This window comes from Amaranthus tricolor, chromosome 10 (genome assembly GCF_026212465.1).
Source record: "Amaranthus tricolor cultivar Red isolate AtriRed21 chromosome 10, ASM2621246v1, whole genome shotgun sequence".
Lineage (NCBI taxonomy): Eukaryota > Viridiplantae > Streptophyta > Magnoliopsida > Caryophyllales > Amaranthaceae > Amaranthus > Amaranthus tricolor.
Genome location: NC_080056.1, coordinates 6,546,548 through 6,568,684, shown reverse-complemented (window position 1 = coordinate 6,568,684; position 22,137 = coordinate 6,546,548). Strand labels below are relative to the sequence as shown.

The 22,137-nt window shown below is 32.5% G+C and overlaps 2 protein-coding genes across 17 annotated transcripts in view; both read left to right on the top strand.

The window, feature by feature from the left end:
- The first annotated feature begins 5,192 nt into the window (after positions 1-5,192).
- On the top strand, positions 5,193-11,731 carry LOC130825589 (uncharacterized). Of its 12 annotated transcripts, none has more exons than XM_057690889.1 (9): positions 5,198-5,512; positions 5,698-5,778; positions 7,248-8,613; positions 8,726-9,412; positions 9,493-9,576; positions 9,643-9,718; positions 9,861-10,174; positions 10,349-10,568; positions 11,328-11,731. In XM_057690889.1, exons 3-8 carry the CDS (start codon positions 7,276-7,278, stop codon positions 10,544-10,546), a joined length of 2,697 nt encoding a protein of 898 aa, XP_057546872.1. In that variant the 5' UTR covers positions 5,198-5,512; positions 5,698-5,778; positions 7,248-7,275; the 3' UTR covers positions 10,547-10,568; positions 11,328-11,731. The 12 variants fall into 12 exon arrangements, 11 of the variants coding, with proteins under 11 accessions (XP_057546878.1, XP_057546871.1, XP_057546877.1 ...); XM_057690890.1 differs by having other exon boundaries at positions 5,198-5,552; XM_057690891.1 differs by having other exon boundaries at positions 5,198-5,552; positions 5,698-5,837.
- Positions 11,732-14,427: 2,696 nt separating this feature from the next.
- The window catches only part of LOC130825587 (pre-mRNA-splicing factor ATP-dependent RNA helicase DEAH1), a 35,113-nt gene continuing 27,403 nt past the window's right edge, over positions 14,428-22,137 (top strand). For 2 of the 5 annotated variants that reach the window (XM_057690882.1, XM_057690885.1), the window contains exons 1-9: positions 14,428-14,819; positions 15,214-15,341; positions 15,453-16,372; positions 16,473-16,603; positions 18,893-19,102; positions 19,221-19,298; positions 20,628-20,714; positions 21,189-21,222; positions 21,323-21,377. In XM_057690882.1, the coding sequence (XP_057546865.1) occupies positions 16,273-16,372; positions 16,473-16,603; positions 18,893-19,102; positions 19,221-19,298; positions 20,628-20,714; positions 21,189-21,222; positions 21,323-21,377 (695 nt within the window). In that variant the 5' untranslated portion in view covers positions 14,428-14,819; positions 15,214-15,341; positions 15,453-16,272. Of the gene's footprint in view, positions 14,820-15,213; positions 15,343-15,452; positions 16,373-16,472; positions 16,604-18,892; positions 19,103-19,220; positions 19,299-20,627; positions 20,715-21,188; positions 21,223-21,322; positions 21,378-22,137 lie in introns of all 5 variants that reach the window. The other 3 variants (XM_057690881.1, XM_057690884.1, XM_057690883.1) reach the window with 3 other exon arrangements.

Sequence of the window (22,137 nt, the reverse complement as noted above, 5' to 3'; positions counted from 1 at the left end):
TAACTTCTTACCCTACTCTTTTTGTGGAATTTTACATTATATTTACTTTATAATATGCAAAGTATGAAATATGTTGATATGTTTTAGTAGGAAGTTAGTTTAATGAAATTATGATCAAGATTATATTAAGTATGTGTATGCTAAAAGTATTTTTAGTATGTTAATTTAATAATCTTTGAACAAGTTTAGGAAGTTGGGTGCAAAATTATATTCTAGTGATATTAAGTATGATTTATGTTACTAACTAGTGCTAGTATGTTTATGAGTTAAGTGTTACATTAGGACTGTTATTATTTTTTTATGTTAGAATTTTTATTAATATGTTTATGTTAGCCTTTAAACTAGTTTATAAGATAGTAAGTTATTTTATGAACGTATTTTACTCGGTATGATTATATTAAAAATATTGTTATTATACTTTATTTTGAGATTTAAGTTTATCCTTAAAGTTATATAGTAAATTTCTATGTTATTGCGTAAAGTTTTTATTTTTGTAAGTGGTTATGTTAATTATTTAAATCTAGGATTTAGTATGATAAATTAAATTAAGTCGTTCTTTTTATGTGAAAAAGGCCCAAAACACTCTTAAGCCATTCGACCACTATCATATAATAGAAAAAAAGAGTTTAATTTACTATTTTAAATTATTACAACTATTTTTGTGATAATAATAAGATAACAATTTAAAAAGAAATTTTTGAGAAATTTTTATAAGTTATTATATATTGAAGTGTTTTTCTTGAATATATGAGATTTCATAATAAAAGTAACTATTAATCACTATTTAGTACAAAATATTTTATTTGCTAGCTATTTGACCAAATTTTATGTAAAATGATGTAAAAATATTTTTAGTATACTTGCCGCTAAAACTATGTGTGAAATATTGATTTTGTGGGATTACAAGTTTTACTTGTTTTATAATTAGAAATATTAATTTTTGTGAAAATTATAAGTTTGACTTGTTTTAAAACTAGAAATATTGATTTTTGTGAAATTATAAGTTTTATTTGTTTTACAACTAGAATGTTGATTTTTGCAAACCTAATAAGTTTACTTATTTTTCTGAACTTGAAACATTAATTTTTGGTGAACTTGTAGAATTTTGGAAACTTATCCAAATGATGCAATTTTAACTTGCATTTTAATTAGAATATTTGATTTTTTTGAAGAAAATAAAGTTTTATTTATTGTAAAGTTGAAAATGTTGATTTTGGGAACTTATTTAAAGAGAAATAGATTTTAGTAGCTACTTGTGGAAAATATTAATTTGGAGACTATTGATAGAATATTAAGTTATTAGTGTAAATTTAGCGAGCTATTAAAAAATAAAGTTATAAATAAAATTTAATGTGTAAAAATTTAATAATGAATGTATAAAGACATAAAGGTTAATTTTACGTTATGATTTGGAATTTTATTAAATAAAAAAGGTTATCACCTAAGTTGTCAAATTGTAGTAATAAAAATGTGATGTACTTGTGTGAATGAATATTGATTGAATGACCTTGATAGTAAGGTAATGTCGAACCATGGACCGACATGTTAAATTCCGGCGCACGTGTTGGCCGGCACATAAAATGCGGTGTAAGACAGGGGGTTAGCTACCTATCTTGTAGAGCTCGAGCATAAATTGTATTGGAGGGGTGACGACTCCCACCACAGTTAGGGTTTAGGACTACGGTCCTCACCTAACCAGACCCTTACATATATCAGGTGTCATATTTGATGCGCTTGTTGATCAGTGATAAACTTGATTAGTGTTGATGCTATGATGCATGGTACGGTTATGAGTATTAACCAAATGAACTTACTAAAGTGTTAAGATTACCGAATTGTATAAGTGACAGTAACATACTTCTGTCAGGATTGAGAATGCTATCTTAATGACTTAAAAGTATGGAACAGAAAAAGAATATGGTAAAAGTATACGATGATATCAATTAATTATAAGTTCGTACTTAAATTATTATTTTGTAAATGTAGCGTATAATTTTCGTATTTTGAGCTAGATAGGAAGTTATGCTCAGCGTTAAGCGTTGACTGATTAATCGGCTGTCATCCATATCATAGATGACAGCATTTTGCAGGATTTAATTCAGGTTCCGATCTAGGCCGCAGCAATTACTATTTATCGAGAACTTAGCTGCTTTTTGTATCTTTATTGATGACTTGATGATGATGTATTTTTTCCATTTTTAGCAAACAATATTTCTTATCAGATATAATATTTACTTTTGTTTTAAACAATTTCAGTTTTTATAATTTAAAGTTTTTAACAGTTCGGCATTTTGAGACTTCCGCAATATTCTTGTATTAATTATTATTAAATATTAATTATATATCGAAATTGCCGCTCCTGTTACACTAGTAGACTAAGTTTCTCGCTAGGCATTAAAAATATTATAAGTAGGTATTTTAAGTACTTTTTCCGTGGACAATAAGTATATTGTAAGTAAACATTAAGTATAATGTAAGTAGACACTAATGATACAATAAGTGAACATTAAGATTTAATGGGTTGGACCTGAGAGACGTTCAGGAGACCGAATAATATAAAGATAGCAATTTTACAAAATTGTGATTTTTTCATTTAACAAAAGTTAAAATGAACTAATTACAAGAATTATTATATTGAAATTGCGGGTTTCTTTAGGGTACATGTTTTAATTAAAAATCACATCCAAGAATATCAATAAATTCAGAAACTAACCTAAGAAAACAATAATACTAACCTAAGATAGACTCGGATCCGAAAATCCGGTATTTCAAATACCTAAAAATGCGATTCGATTCCTACTCGAATTAAACCGGGTATCCGGATTTCAGATACCCGATTTAATCCTGGTCGGATCAGGATACCCGGTTTTATTAGAATGTTTTTTTTAATTATTTTTTTGTCTTTTTTTTCGTTCAACCATACGTTTTTTGTCTCTACTTTTGTTTTGGAAAACTTTTTTATATAAAATTCAAATACTAACTCTCTGAAAATATATAGCTTAATTAGTGATGGAAACAAATTAAAAAAAAATTAAAGAATAATATTATTGCTCATTGGTTTAAGTAAGGACAATCATAAAAAAAAAAATCCAGGAGAGAATAATTATATTAAGGTTCAACTCAAGGTTAGCTTGTAGAAAAAAAAACAAAAAATAAATAAAAACGAATACCGGACATCCAGTTTTCAAAAATATGTAATCCGGATTATCCAATTTGCAAAAAACGTGTAAATTATCCGATTTCGAAAACCGAATATCGATATTTCGAATCCGGTGTTTATGTACACTCCTAACTTCAATCCTCTTCAAATCTATAAAAAAATTATGAGTCTGTCTATGGTTAAAATACCTCTCCTACTTTCAGGAATTTTCTAAACTATTTTCAAACTAAAATAATCCACACTACAACATTAGTAATCATGTAATAGTAAGAAACTTCAACTTTATCAACCAAATACAAACTAGCATAATCGATAAGGTCCAAGTTGTTGTATGAGTTCGTGTTACGCGCCTCATACATATATTAAACGATCCAACTTGTATACGTAAGATATTAATCAGAGACAATTATGACAGAAAATTATCTGGAAAAATTAATTTAATACTAATCTGGGAGGAATTAGTAAGTTTAGAGGGTAATCTGACAATATTTATCTGGGATGATTGAAGGAGCATTGAACGTATATCAGTAATACAACTACAGTGGCATGCAAAGGAATTTTGCGGATTGTTGAAATAACAGAGGAATGTTCTACATGCACAATGATAGACTATAAATACACATTAAAGAGCTCAAAAATGAGGTAATTAATTTTTAACTAACAACTGCTACTAAGAGAGAAACAAAGAGCTCTAAGTAATTTATTGCAAAGGAGTTATTACATCTGATTTTCAAAGACCTACATTGATTTTCAAATAAGCATTGTCATTGCACAATCATAAATCTAAGAAGGTAGCTCCTATTGTCATAAATAATCCGCAAAAGTACATTTGTCAGATATTAATCACAAAAGACCTCACGTCAAAATAAGTTCTAAGTAGTAATCCACCTTGTAACCACAGTGCTCATGGAAGGACCTATTAGGCAATCTGTCTCAAACTGTTACTGACTTGGGTGTCAGAGTGGGTCCCCGGAAAAACATTTCAGGCCCTACTAACCCCTTGTTGCATTTTACAGGAACAACCATCTTCTCAAACGATCTTACTGTACAGCTTGGCAAGATAGCAAAGACAAGCTACCACCAACACTTAATTTCTGATTAAATACAAATCAGGGGATTAAGTTCTTAATTAATTGTCCTACAAAAACATATAAGAACACAACTATCACAAATTATGAGATTATACGCTCATTTTGAAAGGTACTTTAACTGAGTAACGTCTCATTGGAGTAAGTAGGTCCAGAAAAAGCTGACCCAACTTGCTAATCTTACATAAATCTAACCTGAAATAAGTAGGATTGGAGTGAGATTTTCTACCTAGTTAATTAAATAGGTTGACCTGACCCGATGTTTATTAATTGGGTTAAGTTAAGGTTAAATTTTAAACCTAAAATAAACTTGTATAACTCAATTAATTATACAAAAGAATTTCGAGTCAAATCAATTATCATAACATTAACTTAGTTCATTTAATATTTTCCTATTTTTTCATAATAAATACAAAATAAATAACTCATAAATTTAAAGTTTAAAATTAAGGCATAAAATATGATTTATCAATATTTAAAACCCTGAAATAAAAACTTAAATTTTTTAACGAGTTGATTGAATCAAAATTAGGTTGACTGTGATTTTTAACTCCATTAACAAAATGAGTTAGTTCAGATCAAAGAATTAACTCCATTAACTAAACGAGTTAATTCAGGTCAAAGAATTTATGGCTCATTTATCTATAACTCGAATGTGACTCGATCCAACCTTATCTGTTTCACATGAGGAACTGTCAATAAAGGTTACTTGCATAGTGAATTACAACAAGTTTTGTATGAGACCGTCTCACCGTGAGATGAGCCCACACAAGCAGTCTATTAATAAGAAAACATAAAAAAATAAAATAAAATTTGAATTCACACTTATTTTAAGGAGTTTGAGGTGACCCAATTGAGGTCGACTCAAGTCGGGCCTTTAACGTGGGCCTTCCCTAGATAAGAGACACTCAAAGTGTTTGACTCACTGAGTCCGAAACTCTCACGCATTGAACGCGCGCGTCAACAATGATGCTAACTGTGCACTCGGATTTATCCCTTCATCGGCTGGCGTTTCGTTAATGAGTCAACCCAGCGATCGAATCCCTTTCCTCGAACGCTTCCGCTCAAACCCTAGTTTTTTTTACCACTAGTCACGCCTCAGCCTCACGAGTTTCTTGACTCGTTGATTTAAATCGTTCGACGCCGATTCATACCTTATTCTTCCCGAAATTTCTCAATTTCCCTTAATTTTGGTCCATTTTTGCAATTTAATGTTTGCAGCTTCAGTCTTCTGATCAACAAATTTGACAAAAGGCGAATTTTGGTATAATTCTGCAGTTTTGCTGTTACGATCATATTTGATGGTATTATTTCGTTGAGTTATTGTTATAGCTTTGGAAAAGTTAGGAATTATGAACTGTGATCTCATTTAGATATTTGCAAAAATTTTTCCGATTTTGGTACAATTTTCGTCCATTTTGGTATAATTTTAGTTCTTGTTTCTTGTAGTTCTTCTATGAACTGTGAAAAGAAGGAATGCGTTTCTTACACCGAGCCGATACATCTTTTCGTCAGATGCATGTATTTAAGGTGAAAAGTGAAGGAATGTGTTTTTAAAACCAAAAATGAAGAAAAGTGTATAAAATAGGGTAATCATGGAATTGGAACATGAAAAGTAACTACTTTGATTTTAATTCCTGTTATTGGTTGCATTGAATGAATTGATTTCACATTGCTTAGTCTCCCAGTGACAGTAGTCTTCCTGGTCATGATATATGAATATGAAAATACAAAAAGGATTGATTTTGGGAATAGAGTTTTTTTTTTACTACAAGGTAGGGTGAGGGAAGGGGAGGGGAAGAAGGGGAGGGGAAAATACCAAACCCAAGACTTTACATGAGAAAAGTGGTACTTGTTCCAACTAAGACAAGACCTGATTCTTGGAAATAGAGTTTCATAGCCTCATCACATTATCTAAATTTTCTGAATAAGATAATCCCTAGAAAGCACTAGAAAATGTAGCTATGAGAGTATTCAGATTACGGATGGGGTTGGTGAATATGTTTTTAATGGAATAATGAATTTTTTTTTTCTTTCGGGATGCGATCACCTTGCTATTATATTTTTTGTTCTTTCTATGTTTTAAAAGCTTTACGTTGGGCATCTTGGATGAAATATGGAGGCTGCCCTAGTTAACTTTGATGTGGAAATGACTGCTGATTGTCCCGGTGAAATTACAATATGCTATGCAGGATTCCACAGGTCTTGTAGATTCTAGAATATGGAGTATGGCATGATTTTTCCTAAGTTGGTTGTATATGTTATTGTGTAGATTTAGGAGAAGTTGAACTGCTGACAGATAAGGAGATGTTTGTTGCTCTTATGCCACAAGTTGGCTGGGTTTCTTTTGCCTTTGAGGAGCTGAGTTCCTATGCTTGAAATATTCATTAGATTATAGATATGTTATGCACTTCTAAGCTATTGTACTGTGAATGTGGAGTAGTAGATATTCATTGATTAATGGACTAAGGCTCAACTCGGAACGACCTCCATCACTCTGTTTTTCAGCCCCACTGATTAAGCGACCTTGTTTTCCCTTGTTAAGAGTCCGATTCTTTTAAGTGCAGTATTGTAATGTCTCATTGAGATTCAAAATTACAGTAAACTTTTGGAATCATATGTTTTATCTTATGTGAAAATATGATGTTCAAACTCCAAACTTTGTGAAGATAGATAGTTAATGTGAAATATTCCGAATAAAATTCAAGCTATCTTCAATTACCATAAAGTCTCTACTTTTTATAACTATTTTCTTCATTTGTGATGCATTGATGGATGTCAGTCACCATTCTCCTACATAATGAGGGTAATATACACAGTGTTGTTCTCTCTTCATTTGATCAAATTTTGCATGATCTTGTGCTGTTCAGTGATGGTACAAATGTTTATCTGTTTTTTTTTTTTTATAATGGCAAATGTTTATCTTGTTTTGTTCATAATGGAAATGTTTATCTTGTTTTGTTCATTAATGTTGTGAATTGTTATCTTGTTTGTTGTAGTTAAGATATATGCTTGGTCTACAATATAATGGGAGAGATGACTCCACTCCGTCCGGCGGGATACATTGACCCTGGCTGGGAGCATGGGACTGCCCAAGATGAGAAGAAGAAAAAGGTCAAGTGCAACTATTGTGGGAAAGTTGTTAGTGGAGGTATATATAGATTAAAGCAACACTTGGCTCGAGTCTCTGGAGAAGTAACATACTGTGAAAGGGCTCCAGAAGATGTATATTTGAAAATGAGAGAGAATTTGGAAGGTTGTCGATCCAACAAGAAGCAAAAACTGTCTGAAAATGATGAGCAGGCGTATCTGAATTTTCAGTCTCATGATGACGACGATGATGATGATGCAATGGAGACTATGGAGTATAAAAGAAAAGGGAAAAAAGTGATGAATGATAAGAGTTTCTTTTTGAATTTGACTCCTCTTCGCTCATTGGGATATGTTGACCCTGGTTGGGAGCATGGGATTGCTCAAGATGAGAGAAAGAAAAAGGTGAAGTGCAATTACTGTGGAAAAATAGTCAGTGGAGGCATCAATAGATTTAAACAACACTTGGCTAGAATTCCAGGAGAAGTTGCTCCCTGTAAAAATGCTCCAGATGAAGTATACTTGAAGATAAAGGATAATATGAAATGGCATCGCACAGGAAGAAGGCACAGAAGACCAAATACCAAAGAAGCACCAACCTTTTTTATGCATTCAGATAATGAACCTGAAGAAGATGAGCCAGAAGATGTTTTGCATCACTTGAGTAATGATAAGGTTGTTATTGGAGATATGAGACAGAGCAAAGATTTCAGGAGGGGACATGGTGGAATCTCTTCAGGAAGTAGTTCAGAGATGTACTTGAAAAAGTCGAGGCTAAATTCATCGGTCTTGAAGACTTCAATGCGTCATATGCCACTGACTTATAAGCAAGGAAGCTGTGGTTCAAACAAAAAGAACCGCAAGGAAGTACTTTCAGCTATTAGTGAGTTCTTCTATTATGCGGGGATCCCAATGCAAGTAGCCAACTCCCTTTCTTTCCAGAAGATGTTGGAACTTGTTGGTCATTATGGTCCGGGTCTTACAGGTCCTTCAAGTCGGCAGATATCTGGTAGATTTCTACACGACGAACTGTCAACAGTCAAAAGCTATCTTGTCGAGTATAGGACATGCTGGGCGGTTACTGGTTGTTCTATTATGGCAGATAGTTGGAAAAATTCACAGGGTAGGATACTAATTAATTTTTTAGTGTCCTGTCCTCGTGGTGTGTACTTTGTTTATTTAGTTGATGCCACTGACGTAGTAGATGATCCTTCTAGTTTGTTCAAGTTACTTGATCAAGTGGTGGAGGAAATTGGTGAGGAAAATGTTGTTCAGGTATTTATGTGACTTATATTCATTTCTCTTGTTAACAAATATTTTCAGCTACGGACTTACGGAATTTTCTATTTGGCCCATACTCACATATTTGTGCTGTTATATGATGTAGGTAGTCACTCAGAATACTCCTAATTATAAGGCTGCTGGAAAGATGCTTGAAGACAAAAGAAAAACTCTATTTTGGACTCCGTGTGTTGCCTATAGTATAGATAGAGTACTTGAAGATTTTTTGAAGATAAAGATTGTCGGTGAATGTATAGAGAAAGCCCAGAAGGTGACAAAGTTCATCTACAACCGTACATGGCTGTTGAATCTGATGAAGAAGGAATTTACTGGCAGGCAGGACATTCTTAGACCTGCTATTACTAAATATGCTGCTAACTTCATTAGTTTACAAGGTGTATTTGACCATAGGATAAGTCTTAAGAGAATGTTCCAATCAAGCAAATGGCTTTTATGTCGGTATTCCAGATCAGAAGAAGGCAAGGAAGTGGAGAAAATTGTACTAAATGCTTCATTTTGGAAGAAAATGCAGCATGTTTTGAAATCAGTGGAACCAGTTCTGCAAGCACTGCATAAGGTTGACAGCAACAGTAACCTGTCTTTGCCATATGTATATAGTGACCTGTTAAGGGCAAAACTTGCTATTAAAAGCATGCATGGTGAGGATGCTGATAAATATGGTCCTTTTTGGAGTGTGATTGACAGCCATTTGAGTTCATTATTTCATCATTCATTATGTGTCGCTGCATACTCTTTAAATCCAGCCTATAGATATCGACCAGATTATCAAGCGGTAGGATCACTACAACTCTCATTTACTGTAAATTTTATTGTTTCTAGTCTGATTTAGTTTTTTTTGCTCCATTAACACAGAATCCGGAGGTGGTCCGTGGATTAAATGAATGCATCGTTCGGCTTGAGTCAGATAGAGGTAGACAGGTTGCTGCATCCATGCAGGTAATTATTCGCATACTAATTTCTCATATTGGGGAAAAGTTTAGTACCTGATTCTTCCCGTAACAGATCTCTGACTTTGTATCGGCTAAAGCTGATTTCGGGACTGAATTGGCAATCAGTACAAGAACTGAGCTTGATCCAGGTGAGAAGAATTATTAGTAGAGAACATTTTGACCTGTGTTCATTTTGTGACAAACATCACTTTTAAGAAAGACCTGCTCCTTTTTGTGACTTGATTGGGTTAACATTTTTGTAAAGGTTCTGACTCAGTTTCGCCTCATCAGGTGTGTGGTGGCAGCAACATGGTATAAATTGTTTGGAATTGCAGTGCTTAGCTGTACGCATACTAAGTCAAACATGCTCTTCGTTTGGTTGCGAACACAATTGGAGTGTATATGATCAAATCCATTGTGAAAGTCAAAACAATTTAGCTCGCAAGAAATTAACTGATTTTGTTTACGTTCACTACAACTTGAGACTTAGAGAGCGCCAAATAAGACAGGCGAATGAGTTGATGTCACTTGATAGTGCTCTTCTAGAAGGTTTACTTGATGACTGGGTTGTAGAAGCTGGCAGACATGCTATTCAAGATGATGAGGTATCTTTTTGCGCCTATAAATTATAAATAGATACTTAAGACCAAGCCATTGCCCCCTCCCTCTTGTTATTTCCTGCATAGCTGTCGACTCTTGTGGGTGGTTTGATATAATATGTCATTAGGGGGAGGTTGCTTAACAAATGCAGATTAGTTGGACTTCTGATTTCTCCTCAGCAGGATATATTTGACCATGAAGATGGATACAACTACGATATACTTGATTATGACGATGGTAACTCGGATATGAGGAGGGGATCTTTAGAAATGGTGACACTGGCAGATGTGGAACCTTTGGAAGTCCATCCTAATGCCGGTCCAGCAACTGATGATGATGCTGATCTTGATTTCCTTGATGATGACTTAACTGATTAATTGAATTACAGGACTTACTAAGGTATATTTAAACACTACTTTACTACCCAAAAAAGTTGAATGAATTTGAGACCTATATCCCACCTAATATTTATTAGGCCGTACAATTCGTCACGTAATCTCACCGTGGCCCATTTGTGTGGACACGGGACACCCGTAGGCTCAGGCCCACAAACCCACGGGTTAAGAGCGTTGACTTGCACACGCACTTGGTGAGGTTCATTGTTTCCTAGAACCATATGGTAGTAGGAAGATTAGCTCACCCAATATATATGGAGGTTAACAGCCCACTATTTTATCGATGTGTTATCTTGTCTCACATGTGAAGTATTTCCAATAAAATCCCTTGCTCTTTTTGTGGCTATTCTGTTATGACTGGCATTACCTAGCCGAGAGTCTACACAAATGGAAACGAGCATCTTAGTCATTAGGGAAACATAATACTATCAAGAAGAGGATATAAGCACAATAATAGGAATTAAATTCCTAAATAAGTTATCAGAGTCTATTAGAAACCTAGAGTTTGTTAGGACGGTCTAAACATGTAGTAGTATATAAATAGAGGAACGGAGGCGATAAAAATGAGTGTAATATCGTAATGAGTTTGGACTCTTAGGAGAGAACAAGCCTCTTATATAGCTTGTAATATGTTTTTTCGTCCTGCCATTAATATCAATTTGCTTACTTTTTCTATCTTTGTCCTTTCATATATGTTCATTTCTATGGCCAACTCAGTTTTCTTTCCAACACTCAAGCCTAAGAAATTTCCGGTTATTTGCAGATTCTATTCTGGAATGACAAACATGATGCCGGGCATGTTTTATTTTGAGAGATTTGTTTTTTTCCGGGTTGCTTGGCTCTACTCATTGGACGATCGGTAAACAAGCACATTCGTTTTACACATGTTTTTAGTACCAATTGTAGAACTTCTGACCTAGGAAGTAATAGTTCTTTTAAGAGTCAATGAGCTTCATCGTTCTTCGCTAAGTCTCACATAGTAAGCAGACGAAATCAGGAATTGTGTTCGTGCTGGATTTTGTGGAGTCGTCGATACGTATCAGCATAGTGATAATTCATTTTTTTTTGTTCTGTATTTTGGTAATGTTTTATTTTTCAGCCTCTGGAGTGAGAAGGCATCTGTATATAACTCTATATTACCTACTGTAACATAATCATTAATCTGTTTAGGTTTGTTGTACCCTGCTATTCAGTTTTAGATTCTGCAATCTGCAGTCAAAACATCATGTTCATTCAATCTTAAATTTTTCTCTTTTTACAACATCATGTGGGGGTGTTTACCAAATTAGATTTTTTATTGGTTTTTTAGTTGATTTTTAGATTTTGATTGGTCAAACAATTAAAAAAAATATTTAATAAATAACTATTAAACTATAATCAAAAATTTATTCGTATAAGCATTTTACATTTGATTTTAGCTTTTTGCCTGTATTTTCTCTAATAAACACCCAACCACTAATAAATAATTTTTTCCTAACATTTGCTTGACTTATTTAAACAACTAGCTTAAATAGTTCTCTGGTCATCATACTTTCAACTAGTCAAACCAACCAATAAATTTAGTTAATAGGTCCAATTTATTTGCAATATTTGAATTTTAATCAACTTCTCGTACTTCTTTTGGAAGTTTTCACTTTCCCAATACTTTTTCTTGGTATGCTTGATATGAAAATTTTAGGTACGACAATTTTAAGATGCATGGATATCGTCTTATCATTGGATAAGAATACGGAAATACGACATAATAATTCAAAAAATTCTTACATCATAAATATACTTAATATTGCATAAAATGTAAATAATAATAATAATAATAATAATAATAATAATAATAATAATAATAATAATAATAATAAGAAGAACAAGAACAAGAACAAAAATAAAAGAACAAAAAAACAAGAATTTTTAATACTTTATACTAAATTTAAGAATTAGTAGATCAAAATAAACACTTAAATGGCCAAATGTAAAATTTTAAAACCAAGTTCAAGACTTAAAGTCAATTTAATTTTAATTCTAAAATTTGTATTATTATTTTTTAAAATAAATTTTTAATTTCAAAATTTAAATGACCAAACGGCTTAGAAAGACCAATTTCAACGTTATCTTGGATTTGACCTTTTAAGTATTGAAATTAATATTTTAAGACTTAAAATCTGTATTTTATGGTTTGGTTTGAAGACATGTATTGAGGTTTACTAATTCTTTATTGAGATCGTTTCACCGTAGATGAATTTAATTTGGTCAACTCAAACTATTTTCTTAAAAAAATTGCCTTTTTGTACAATTGTTAATCTAGATTTCATTACTTTTTCACAAAAACTTGGGTGAGACCGTCTCACGTGTGAGACGCATCTTATTAGGCCGACACAATTGTATATATTTTTTTTACCAAATTCACAAATTAAAATGTCAATTTCAAAAGTTAAAAGACCAATTTAATGACTTAAAAGACCAATTTCAAGGATTTGAAATTGACAGTTTAAGTCATGAAATTTGACAGTTTTAAGGCTTAAAAGGTAAATTTCAATAGTTAAAAAACCAATTTTAAGACTTAAAAGACCAATTTCAAGACATTAAATTCTCATTTCAACTTTAAAATAGGATGACTCAAATATTAAAGTAGATATTAAAAACTTTAAAATTGACCTTTTAAGTCTTAAAATTGAATTTTAAAGTCTTGAAATTGTACTTTTAAGTCTTAAAATTAGTATGTCAGAATATTTTTAAAAAATGATTAGGCCTGGGCTAGTTGCACAACTAAGGTCGTCTCATAAGAAAGTAACTGTATTTTTTTAAAATTTTTTTCTTATTAATAAACTGCTTATATAAACCGTCTGAGTGAGTGGGTTTTAGTAGGGGGCCTTGGGGGCACGTTCCTTAGGCACTTTTTATAAAAAAAATTAAGGGGGTATTTGGTAAGAGGGAATTGAGGTAGGAGATTGAGATTTTGTGGTAAAATAATATAAAGTTTGTTGTTTGTTTAAGGAGATTGAAAAATGATGAGACTTGTAGATAAGTTGAGACTTGAAAAGGTAAAGTCCCACAAAAAAGTCTTTGAGAAAGGTGCTATTTACTATTTAGGGTTGAGACTTAAAAAAATTTATAAAATAACATTTTTATCATTAATAAAAGTAAAGAAATATAAGAATTATAAGGACAATTTTATAACTATAATCAATTTTTATTTAATTTCTAATCTATTTTTTTCATTTGTTAAATAAAAACGTAAAACATTTATTTTTAAAGTCTCGATTCAAATCTAATCCTAAAATCACATTTTAAGTCCCAACTTCAGTCTCATAATTTCAATTCTCACGTGCCAAACACCCCTAAAATTTAATGGCATTTGATTTGCTGCTGTTTTATGAAGGAATATGTCCGTAGACATTTCCGACAACTACTAAATATAAATATATAGGATATTTATGAAGATAATAAAGTTAATTATTATTAGTAATTGTATTTACTTGCTAGAGAATAAATATAATTGGTGGGTCAATAATAATTGGACCACGACTAATATAATTAATCCTATAAGGTCTTACAAAAGAATCAATTAAACGATAAATGACTCAGGCCCATTAGGAGTATGGGTTTGTGATTCAATTAGGTTAACAAAAGAATCAATTTTTTTTGACCTAGGTTTTGTAATGGAAAACGTGGGATGATGGGGTGAGCATAAAACAGTTTTATTTAAACTTCCCCTGTCTATCATTCTCATTGCAAAAAAATTGAAAAACCAGAAAAAGCAAGAGAAATAATCTCTTCCGTTCTAGCAGACGTTGGTGTTTAATTGATTCTGGTAGACTGAATAGAGGAGCAACGTTTGAGGCTCTATAGATTATCTTACCGCGCCTTTTATATGATTCATGTGTCTTATTATGTTCATGATCTTGAGATAGATGTTAGGGAAATTCCGCTTTTAAGCATCTAAGGAGACCCAACATTTTAGAATTCATAACCAACCCTAAAACCCAGTTACCCACCCAACCGACGACCGGACGGCGAACGACCCTACCACATCGCCACCAATCCTCGCCGGAATCTCTCGCCAGCCGCCACCATTCATTGGTATTTCTCTGTGAGCCTGTGAGTCTTTGGCGCAGTCTGCTGTTCACAATTCGCAAATCGCAAGGCCTGAAGGCCATAACTGCTGCTGCTGCCTGCACTTGCTGCAGTGAAGTCAAGCTACCAGGCCTACCGACGGCCACCGTGATAACACCATACCAACCCACCTTCAATTAAATTTCAGGTACTCCCTCCGTTTGTTTGTTCATAAGTTTTTCCGAGAGAGAAATTAAAATTTATTTTTGAAATATATATTAAAATTAAATTATATTGTTAGAGTCGCTTGATATAAAGAATTTTAATATATAATTTTTATAATTTTTTATGATGCCGGATTATGAGATTCAAAATTTATTTTAAAATGCGTGGAAGATAAATAAAAAGTAAGCAGAGCGACTATTATTTTGATTTGTAATCCCAAAAATTAGGTTTTTTTTATTTCAAATTTCAATTCTGAAATGGGTTACTTTTTACGTTCTTCATTGCTTAATTGCTTGTCCAGTTGTCCTCCTTTTTGTGTGTTTAATAAACCCAGAAATTTGGTATTTTGTTGTAATTAATCATTTATCCCATTGCAGAATCCAAGCAGATTGAGTTAAGGCCGTGTTGGATTTGGATTCTGAAATACGTTTATCGCGTTTGGTATCACTTGTCAGTTCGAGCGATTGCTGAGTCAAAGTGGAACTACATCTTATCAAAGAAGAAGGTATCTATGTTACGCTAAGCGATTAGTGTTGTATTAACTTTAGCAGTCTTTCATTGTTTCATGCCTTTCTTTGTGTTGTTTTAAGCATAATGCTTGGTTTGCCTTGTGTAGGATGGGATATAATTCACTGTCCGGTTTGCTTCTTGAATACATAATGTGCTGAAACCCGATTGATCTAAATAGCCCAAAACTGGCCATGATTCACTTTTTATTTTTCGATTTGTGATTTGTGATTCGTAGAGAGATTAAAGAATCATGTTGGCTTGTATTTCTGTTGTTTTATTACTTTCTTCATTTAATTTTGTTTTTTCACTTGATTCTTTTCTTGGGTCAATCTAAATATGGCAAGATGAAGCAATTGCTGCTCAAGTTAAAAACTTTGTTGTTAATTTTTTGGAGTCTAGGAGATTTGGTAATGTTAGGTTTTTCTTTCGATTAGTATGGATTGTGGGCATGTTTTTTTTGACTTTGATTTGAGTTATGGGCCTTGTGCTCAATTTTGTTTTTTTTGGAGGAGTTAAAAAAAAATTGATTGTTCATTTTACAAATGCAACTCCGCTGAAATTTACCGTAACTTTTCTTAAAGTTTCTTTAATATGTTGGTGCCCCCAGGGAGTTTGGACCTTGGATTTGCCAACTACCCGTCTCATGGTGAGACAGTCTGGTTTGGGTTTTAATGAAATGATGGAAAAGTATCTAGAACACTTTCTCTTCTTGTTAAACTCCACTCCCCTTCAATGACAATTTGAAAAACAGTAAGGTAAATTTCCATCTTCTTCTCTTTTTTCAGGGTACGTATCCGAAATCCCGACCCACCGAAGAATATGGAGACTCCGAGTATTATAGATTATGAGTGTAAATTATCTTCTTATATGGTTTTTCTTTTTTTTTTTTTTTGGGGTTTCATTATGCAGCTTGAATTGATGCAATAATGGGTAGTGAAGCCAACTTAAAGTCATGGGTCTCTAACAAATTGATGTCTCTTTTGGGCTACTCTCAACCTACTGTTGTCCAATACATTATTGGTTTATGTGAGTATTGAATTATCAATTATTATTTTACCCTTTTTTAGGTATAAATTGATTGGAAATTTTTATGGGAATATATAATTTGATTGATTATTTTGTATAGCTAAGCAAGCTTCTTCCTCTGGAGATGTTGTGGAAAAACTTGTGGAGTTTGGGCTATCATCGTCTACTGAAACACGTGCTTTTGCAGAAGAGATTTATGCTCGTGTTCCTCGTAAAAATGCTGGAGTTAATGTATGTTTTGATGTTAAATTATTATGTTGGAGTCATTATTAATTTATTATGTTTATCAGTTTTGGTATTCTTGTGAATTTTGGGTTATGTGTTTCAATCAACCATGATTTGTAGACTCTTTTTCTTCAAAATTTGTTGAATTTCTTGATCTAGTCTTGACCCTTATGTATTGGGTCGTTCGACATACTTGTCACTGGATTTAAATTTGTTACAATGTGAAATTATTGGATTGCAACATTTTAATTATAATGTTTGACAGGTTTAAGTTTCTCAATTACAATTAATTCTTAGTTTCTTGCACTTAATGATTTTTAGGAGAGCTATAGAGAACTTTACTATTTGAGATTATGTTGAATTAAGAAAAGATGAACCACATGAAAGCTATAAAGAGGATTAATAAGTAACTTTTTTGATTTTGTGTGAAGTGGATTACCCTTAATGTTGCTCATACTATTTTATTTCCAACTAAACAATTGCACATATCTTCATGGTTGTTAAAATCGCAATCTGGATCGTAGAATTTTACGATTGTACGACCCAGATTTGACCCAACGACTAGGATCGTTTACAGATTGGAATCAGGTAGGATCAGTGGTAGGATTGGTAGAATTGTTCGAGATTGTGTAGAATTGCGATTCTTGAATGACCCTAACGATTCTATTTGAAAGACCTTGTAACGTATTATTTGGGCCTGAACCTGCTTCAGCCCACAAAAACCCTTAAAACCCCTAATTTTTCAATCAGCCTTCTTCCTTCTCCCCCCTTTAAAAAAAAACCCTCTGCTTGCTTGCGTTCCTCCCTGCTATCTGTTGCTGCTTGTGTTCTTCACTTTCATTCACTCTATCTTCCCCCCTGCTTGCGTTCCTCCTCTTGCTTAATCTTTCAACCACTTCACTTCAGGTATGGCTGATTGATCTTTCATGTTTTTCACTTAATTTTTTCTTTTCCATGTTTTCTATTCTTTTTATCTTCTTCAACCCTAATCTGATTTTGATTCGTTTTCTTTTCATGTTATTCATTTACCATTTTTTCTTTTCTTTTCCTGTTGTTAATTTCATGTTCATGTTTAATTTGTTTTTTTTTTAAATTTTCTTTTGTTTGAATTCCGAATTTCCCAATTTCCCAATTTATTGATTCATCATAATATAATTTATTTAGGTTCGAATTATGAACTTTTTTTTTGATCTTAAGTCCAGGATTGTATGTAAAATTAGAAGTAAATGTAAAATTCATGTAAAATAGAAGTAGATGACATATTATGCTTATCTGAAAAACTAAATTTTCTCATTCTACAAGAGGTTTGTTTCTGTTATGCCAACATTTTGTTCCCTATTTCGTATATCATGTTTGTACGACAGTTTATTGATTTCTCAGCAGGATCCCAGGTTAAAAGATAGCATGCTTTCCATGCCAAAGATACAAATTTTATACGATTCATCAATTTATTATTGTTAATTGTCCTTGTATTGTTTTTGCATTAGCTTATGTTTAATGTAAGCTTATTGTTTGACATTTAAGTCGATTTTAAATTTTGGAGTAATATGTATTATGATTATTTTGAAACTTGTATTTTGACAATGGTTTTTGCTAGTATGTTTGTTCTTTTGTATTGACTATGGTTCTTTATTATATCCTTGGTGTGTGTGTGTTCTAAATACTTCTAGAGATAGTGACATTTCTTCTCACAAGATGTCACTATCTCTAGCAACTTATAAAAACCAGAGGAAGCAAATTGTGAGTAGTGTATATCCAATATCTTATGTATATTTTGTCATTTCATAAAGAAAAGAGAACCAAAATGACATAAACAAGTAAGATGTATATATTTTTTTTAATATTCAAGCAAAAGTGTATGTGTTTTTAGCGCTTTTTTACACTGAAAAATGATCAAACAATAATCATAGTCATCATAGAACTTGTTATTTCTGCAAATTTGTTGATAGTAGAATCGTCTGATCCTACGATCCGATCTAACGATCCAATCCCACTAGTTGATTTCAATCCAACGAAGAATCCTAATCCTGACAATCTTGCATATATTTATACCTCATAAGACCACTTCTAAATTTTTTGCAACCAGACAATCAATATGTTTCATTTTCCCAATGTTGAAGTGTTGCTAAGTGCGAATCTTGTGGTATTGTGGCACTTTAGACAAAAGTTTCTGTTCCATTCTATTATCTGACATGGTTCTGTATCTGCGTAATATAATTGGACCATCATTGTAATAGATATGGAGGAACTTCTGCCTTTAAAATTAGAAATCAACGTTTTGTTCTATTATATCAGCTTTATCAGAAGCAAGAAAGGGAAGCAGCAATGTTGGCAAGGAAACAGAGGACTTATCAGCTTTTGGATGCGGATGATGATGATGATATGCCTGTTGCTGAGAAAAAATCTGCTGGCACCATTGATTCTGATTCAAAGAAAGTAGTTTCTAGTAAGAAACGGTTCAGAAAGAAGAATGACAATCTTGACGACGGTGATGATGATGATGAGGCATAATGTTCATTTCTTTTACTGATTGATTAAGTTTTCTCTGTTATTTTAAGCTGGTAAAGATTTGTGTATGTACTGTACTAATTGTCCCATTTTCTTGAATTTATATGTGATGCAGGTGACTCCAAGCAGAGAAAAAGGCAGACATGTGAAAATAAGATCTTCCCATGCAGATGATGATGATGATGATTATGAGGTATGCATGGTTGATAAGCTTCATGGCAGTGCATCTCCCTCCTCCCTGCCAGTTTCAATATTTTGAATTTGAATTTTTTATATCAGGGAAGATGAGACTGTCCCACTGTTTTTGACTTTAAACTTCTAGTTTATAGCAATAACTTAGAGCCAAGGCTTATCTACTGAATATTGATCCCTGCTTGGGATAATTGAAGTTCAGTTTACTGTTCAAAGTAAAGAAATATAAATTGGGCGTTCCTTTGTGGACATGTAAAATTATGTGGTTGTTTATTTTGATGTTTGGAAGTTAGGGGGTGTTAATCTATATTTTCTTGCCAATCATAAATTGTGAAATTTTTATTTGAACAAGGCAAACTAATACATTCTTTTTTTCAAGTATTTAAGACTGGATTATAGAACGAAACAATCATGTTTTTCTTTCACTGCACAAGTGAAAAACTCACTTTGTCTATTCACATGACAGGAATATAAATGAAATATCTGTGCTTGTAATGAAACACTTCGTGGTTAACTGGTCCAATGAAAGAGTAATTGTGTGAGACTTAATAAAGATGAGCAAGGTAGAGAGTCTCAAAAAAAAGCTTCTAGCTTTGCTGAGATTTATGGTACACTGGCTGAAATAAATATCTCTATCGCATACTTGGTTTTATTCAGTTCAGGTCTATGTTCATTTAGCCAACTAAGAGTCATGAGTTGCTTGCATATATTTCTCCATTCATGTGAATGATTTTTCTTCTAAGAATTGGCTTATAATTTTTTGGATAATAGTGACGTACTGTTTCCCAATGGATGGCCCTTGGTGTGCTTAGGCGGATCTGGTTTTTATCATTATTCATTTTTCTTGGAGGACTTTTAGATAATTTTTGAAGTGTTGAATGAAGATGGGCTTAATTGCAGATGATCCTGTGGTTCAGCTCAATCGACTTTAATGATTTCACAAAATTCTGGTTATTGATTGTCGTGAAATAGTCTCCCAATAAAGTGCCGCTCATGAAAATACATAAAGCAGAAACATTATATATCGGCCCTGCTTTTTTCTCGTTATATTCACTTGAGTTCTTTTATGTAACTTGATGTGCTTTAACATACATTCCGTCAGAAAAATGGGGCAGCACAATGAGAGTTATTGAAATATTTCAGAGTACAGCTTACACAATAATGATTTACTCATGAAAAACAGTACTTTTTGGTAAATGCTTGTGCAAGTAATTGTTGCTCTTTTAAGTATCTCATTGTGAATGCATGACTTGGTAGACATGATATAATTCATTTTAAAATAAGATTTCTGTTTGTGATCTTTTATTGATATATTTGTTTGATTAAACAGTCAGAGGAAGAAAGACAACGAGATCAAAGAGAGAAAGAAGAATTGGAGAGACATATTAAAAAACGGGACGCTGCTCGAACAAGGAAGGTAACCTTCTCAATACTAGTGTGTTTACATTCTAATATATCTCATATATGCAAGCATGGGCTTTTTGATAATCTTAGTTCTCATGTGCTGTGTACCAAACACTTTCTTATCCCAGATTCCTGCCTTTCTGAGCTTCATTATATCGGTGGTAAAACCAACATTTCTAAATCGGACAGAAATCTATTTCCAAATTTTTGATGTGGTGTGGACTGAAATCTATTATGTGGATTTTTGCATATCTTTTTGACATGATACCTGCTGGGTCTGGTTCTGGGTTTCTCCTTTGGTGTTTTTCAAAGGAATACACTTTAACATACTTTAGAATTGTTTCTGTTTGGTGTTGGTTTTATCCATATCTATGCCATTTCTCGAGTCGATTATTTCAGTGACATGTGGAATCTTTGTATCTTATTGTTTCATCTTTGTTCTTTCCGTGCTTTTTTGCTCTCTCATTCATTCTAGTTTAATTTGTAGTTAACGGAGTCAAAATTGACGAAGAAAGAGGAAGGTATGCTTCAATGACCTTCATTTTTTCTTTATGAATTGAAATATTAAAGGTTGAAACATAGAAGAAATCCCATTGTTTTATTGCTCGAACTTCTTTGCAGAAGAGGCAATTCGGAGATCTAATGCTTTGGAGCGGGATGACACTGAAGCACTTAGGTTAGTTACTTGTGCTTAGATGTGGGGTGCTTCCATATTGCATCATTTGGAGTATATCATTTCTCATCTTTGTTTTTTACTTTGTTCACTTTTTACGATTGCACGTTATGCTGAGAAACAAATACTGTTTTACAAGTAAAATTTTGTTGCTCATGATGCACACTCCATTAGTACTTTTGTGATCTTAATTTGAGTTATGAATATTTTGTCTAGAATGCCAAAAAAAAAAAAAAATTACCATCCAGGGGATAAAGGTGTTGGGATGAAAGCTCATAAGATTACTTTTGAAGAGAACTACTTATTATTTAGTATCATTATAATAGTAGTACTTTTAGTTAGTCTAAATTCAATACAATTTTGGAGGATGTGTCTTCATAGGGAAGTTGTTCAGTAAATAGAAATAGAATAAAAAAGAGGCCATTCTGTTAAATAGTGGCCGCTTTTTAATGAATTTTTAACTCACCGCTTTGCAAACCTTGACATGATTTAAAATCACGGAATAGCAACCATTATAAGTTGTTACTCCAATGTATTAGTCATTTATAGTGTTTTTTTTAATATTTATTCGGGACATAAAGTCTAAAAGAATAATAGAGTAATGAGCTGTATAAGTTGTTTCTCTAACATGTTATCCTTTATTCTTTTGAAATACATATTGATAAGCTTTTATTTAAATATGCCCTCTAGAAAATTTGAATCATTATTATATATATGGATATTTTCAAGTTAATATTCATATTGTGATTTCTCCAAAACGAGT

Excerpts from the sequence above, each read along its gene's own strand:
- LOC130825589 (XM_057690888.1), top strand. The coding sequence starts at position 7,276 with ATGGGAGAGATGACTCCACTCCGTCCGGCGGGATACATTGACCCTGGC. Across the intron at positions 9,577-9,642 it reads AGGTTGCTGCATCCATGCAG|ATCTCTGACTTTGTATCGGC; the intron begins GTAATTATTCGC and ends TTCCCGTAACAG. Across the intron at positions 10,175-10,348 it reads ATGCTATTCAAGATGATGAG|CAGGATATATTTGACCATGA; the intron begins GTATCTTTTTGC and ends ATTTCTCCTCAG.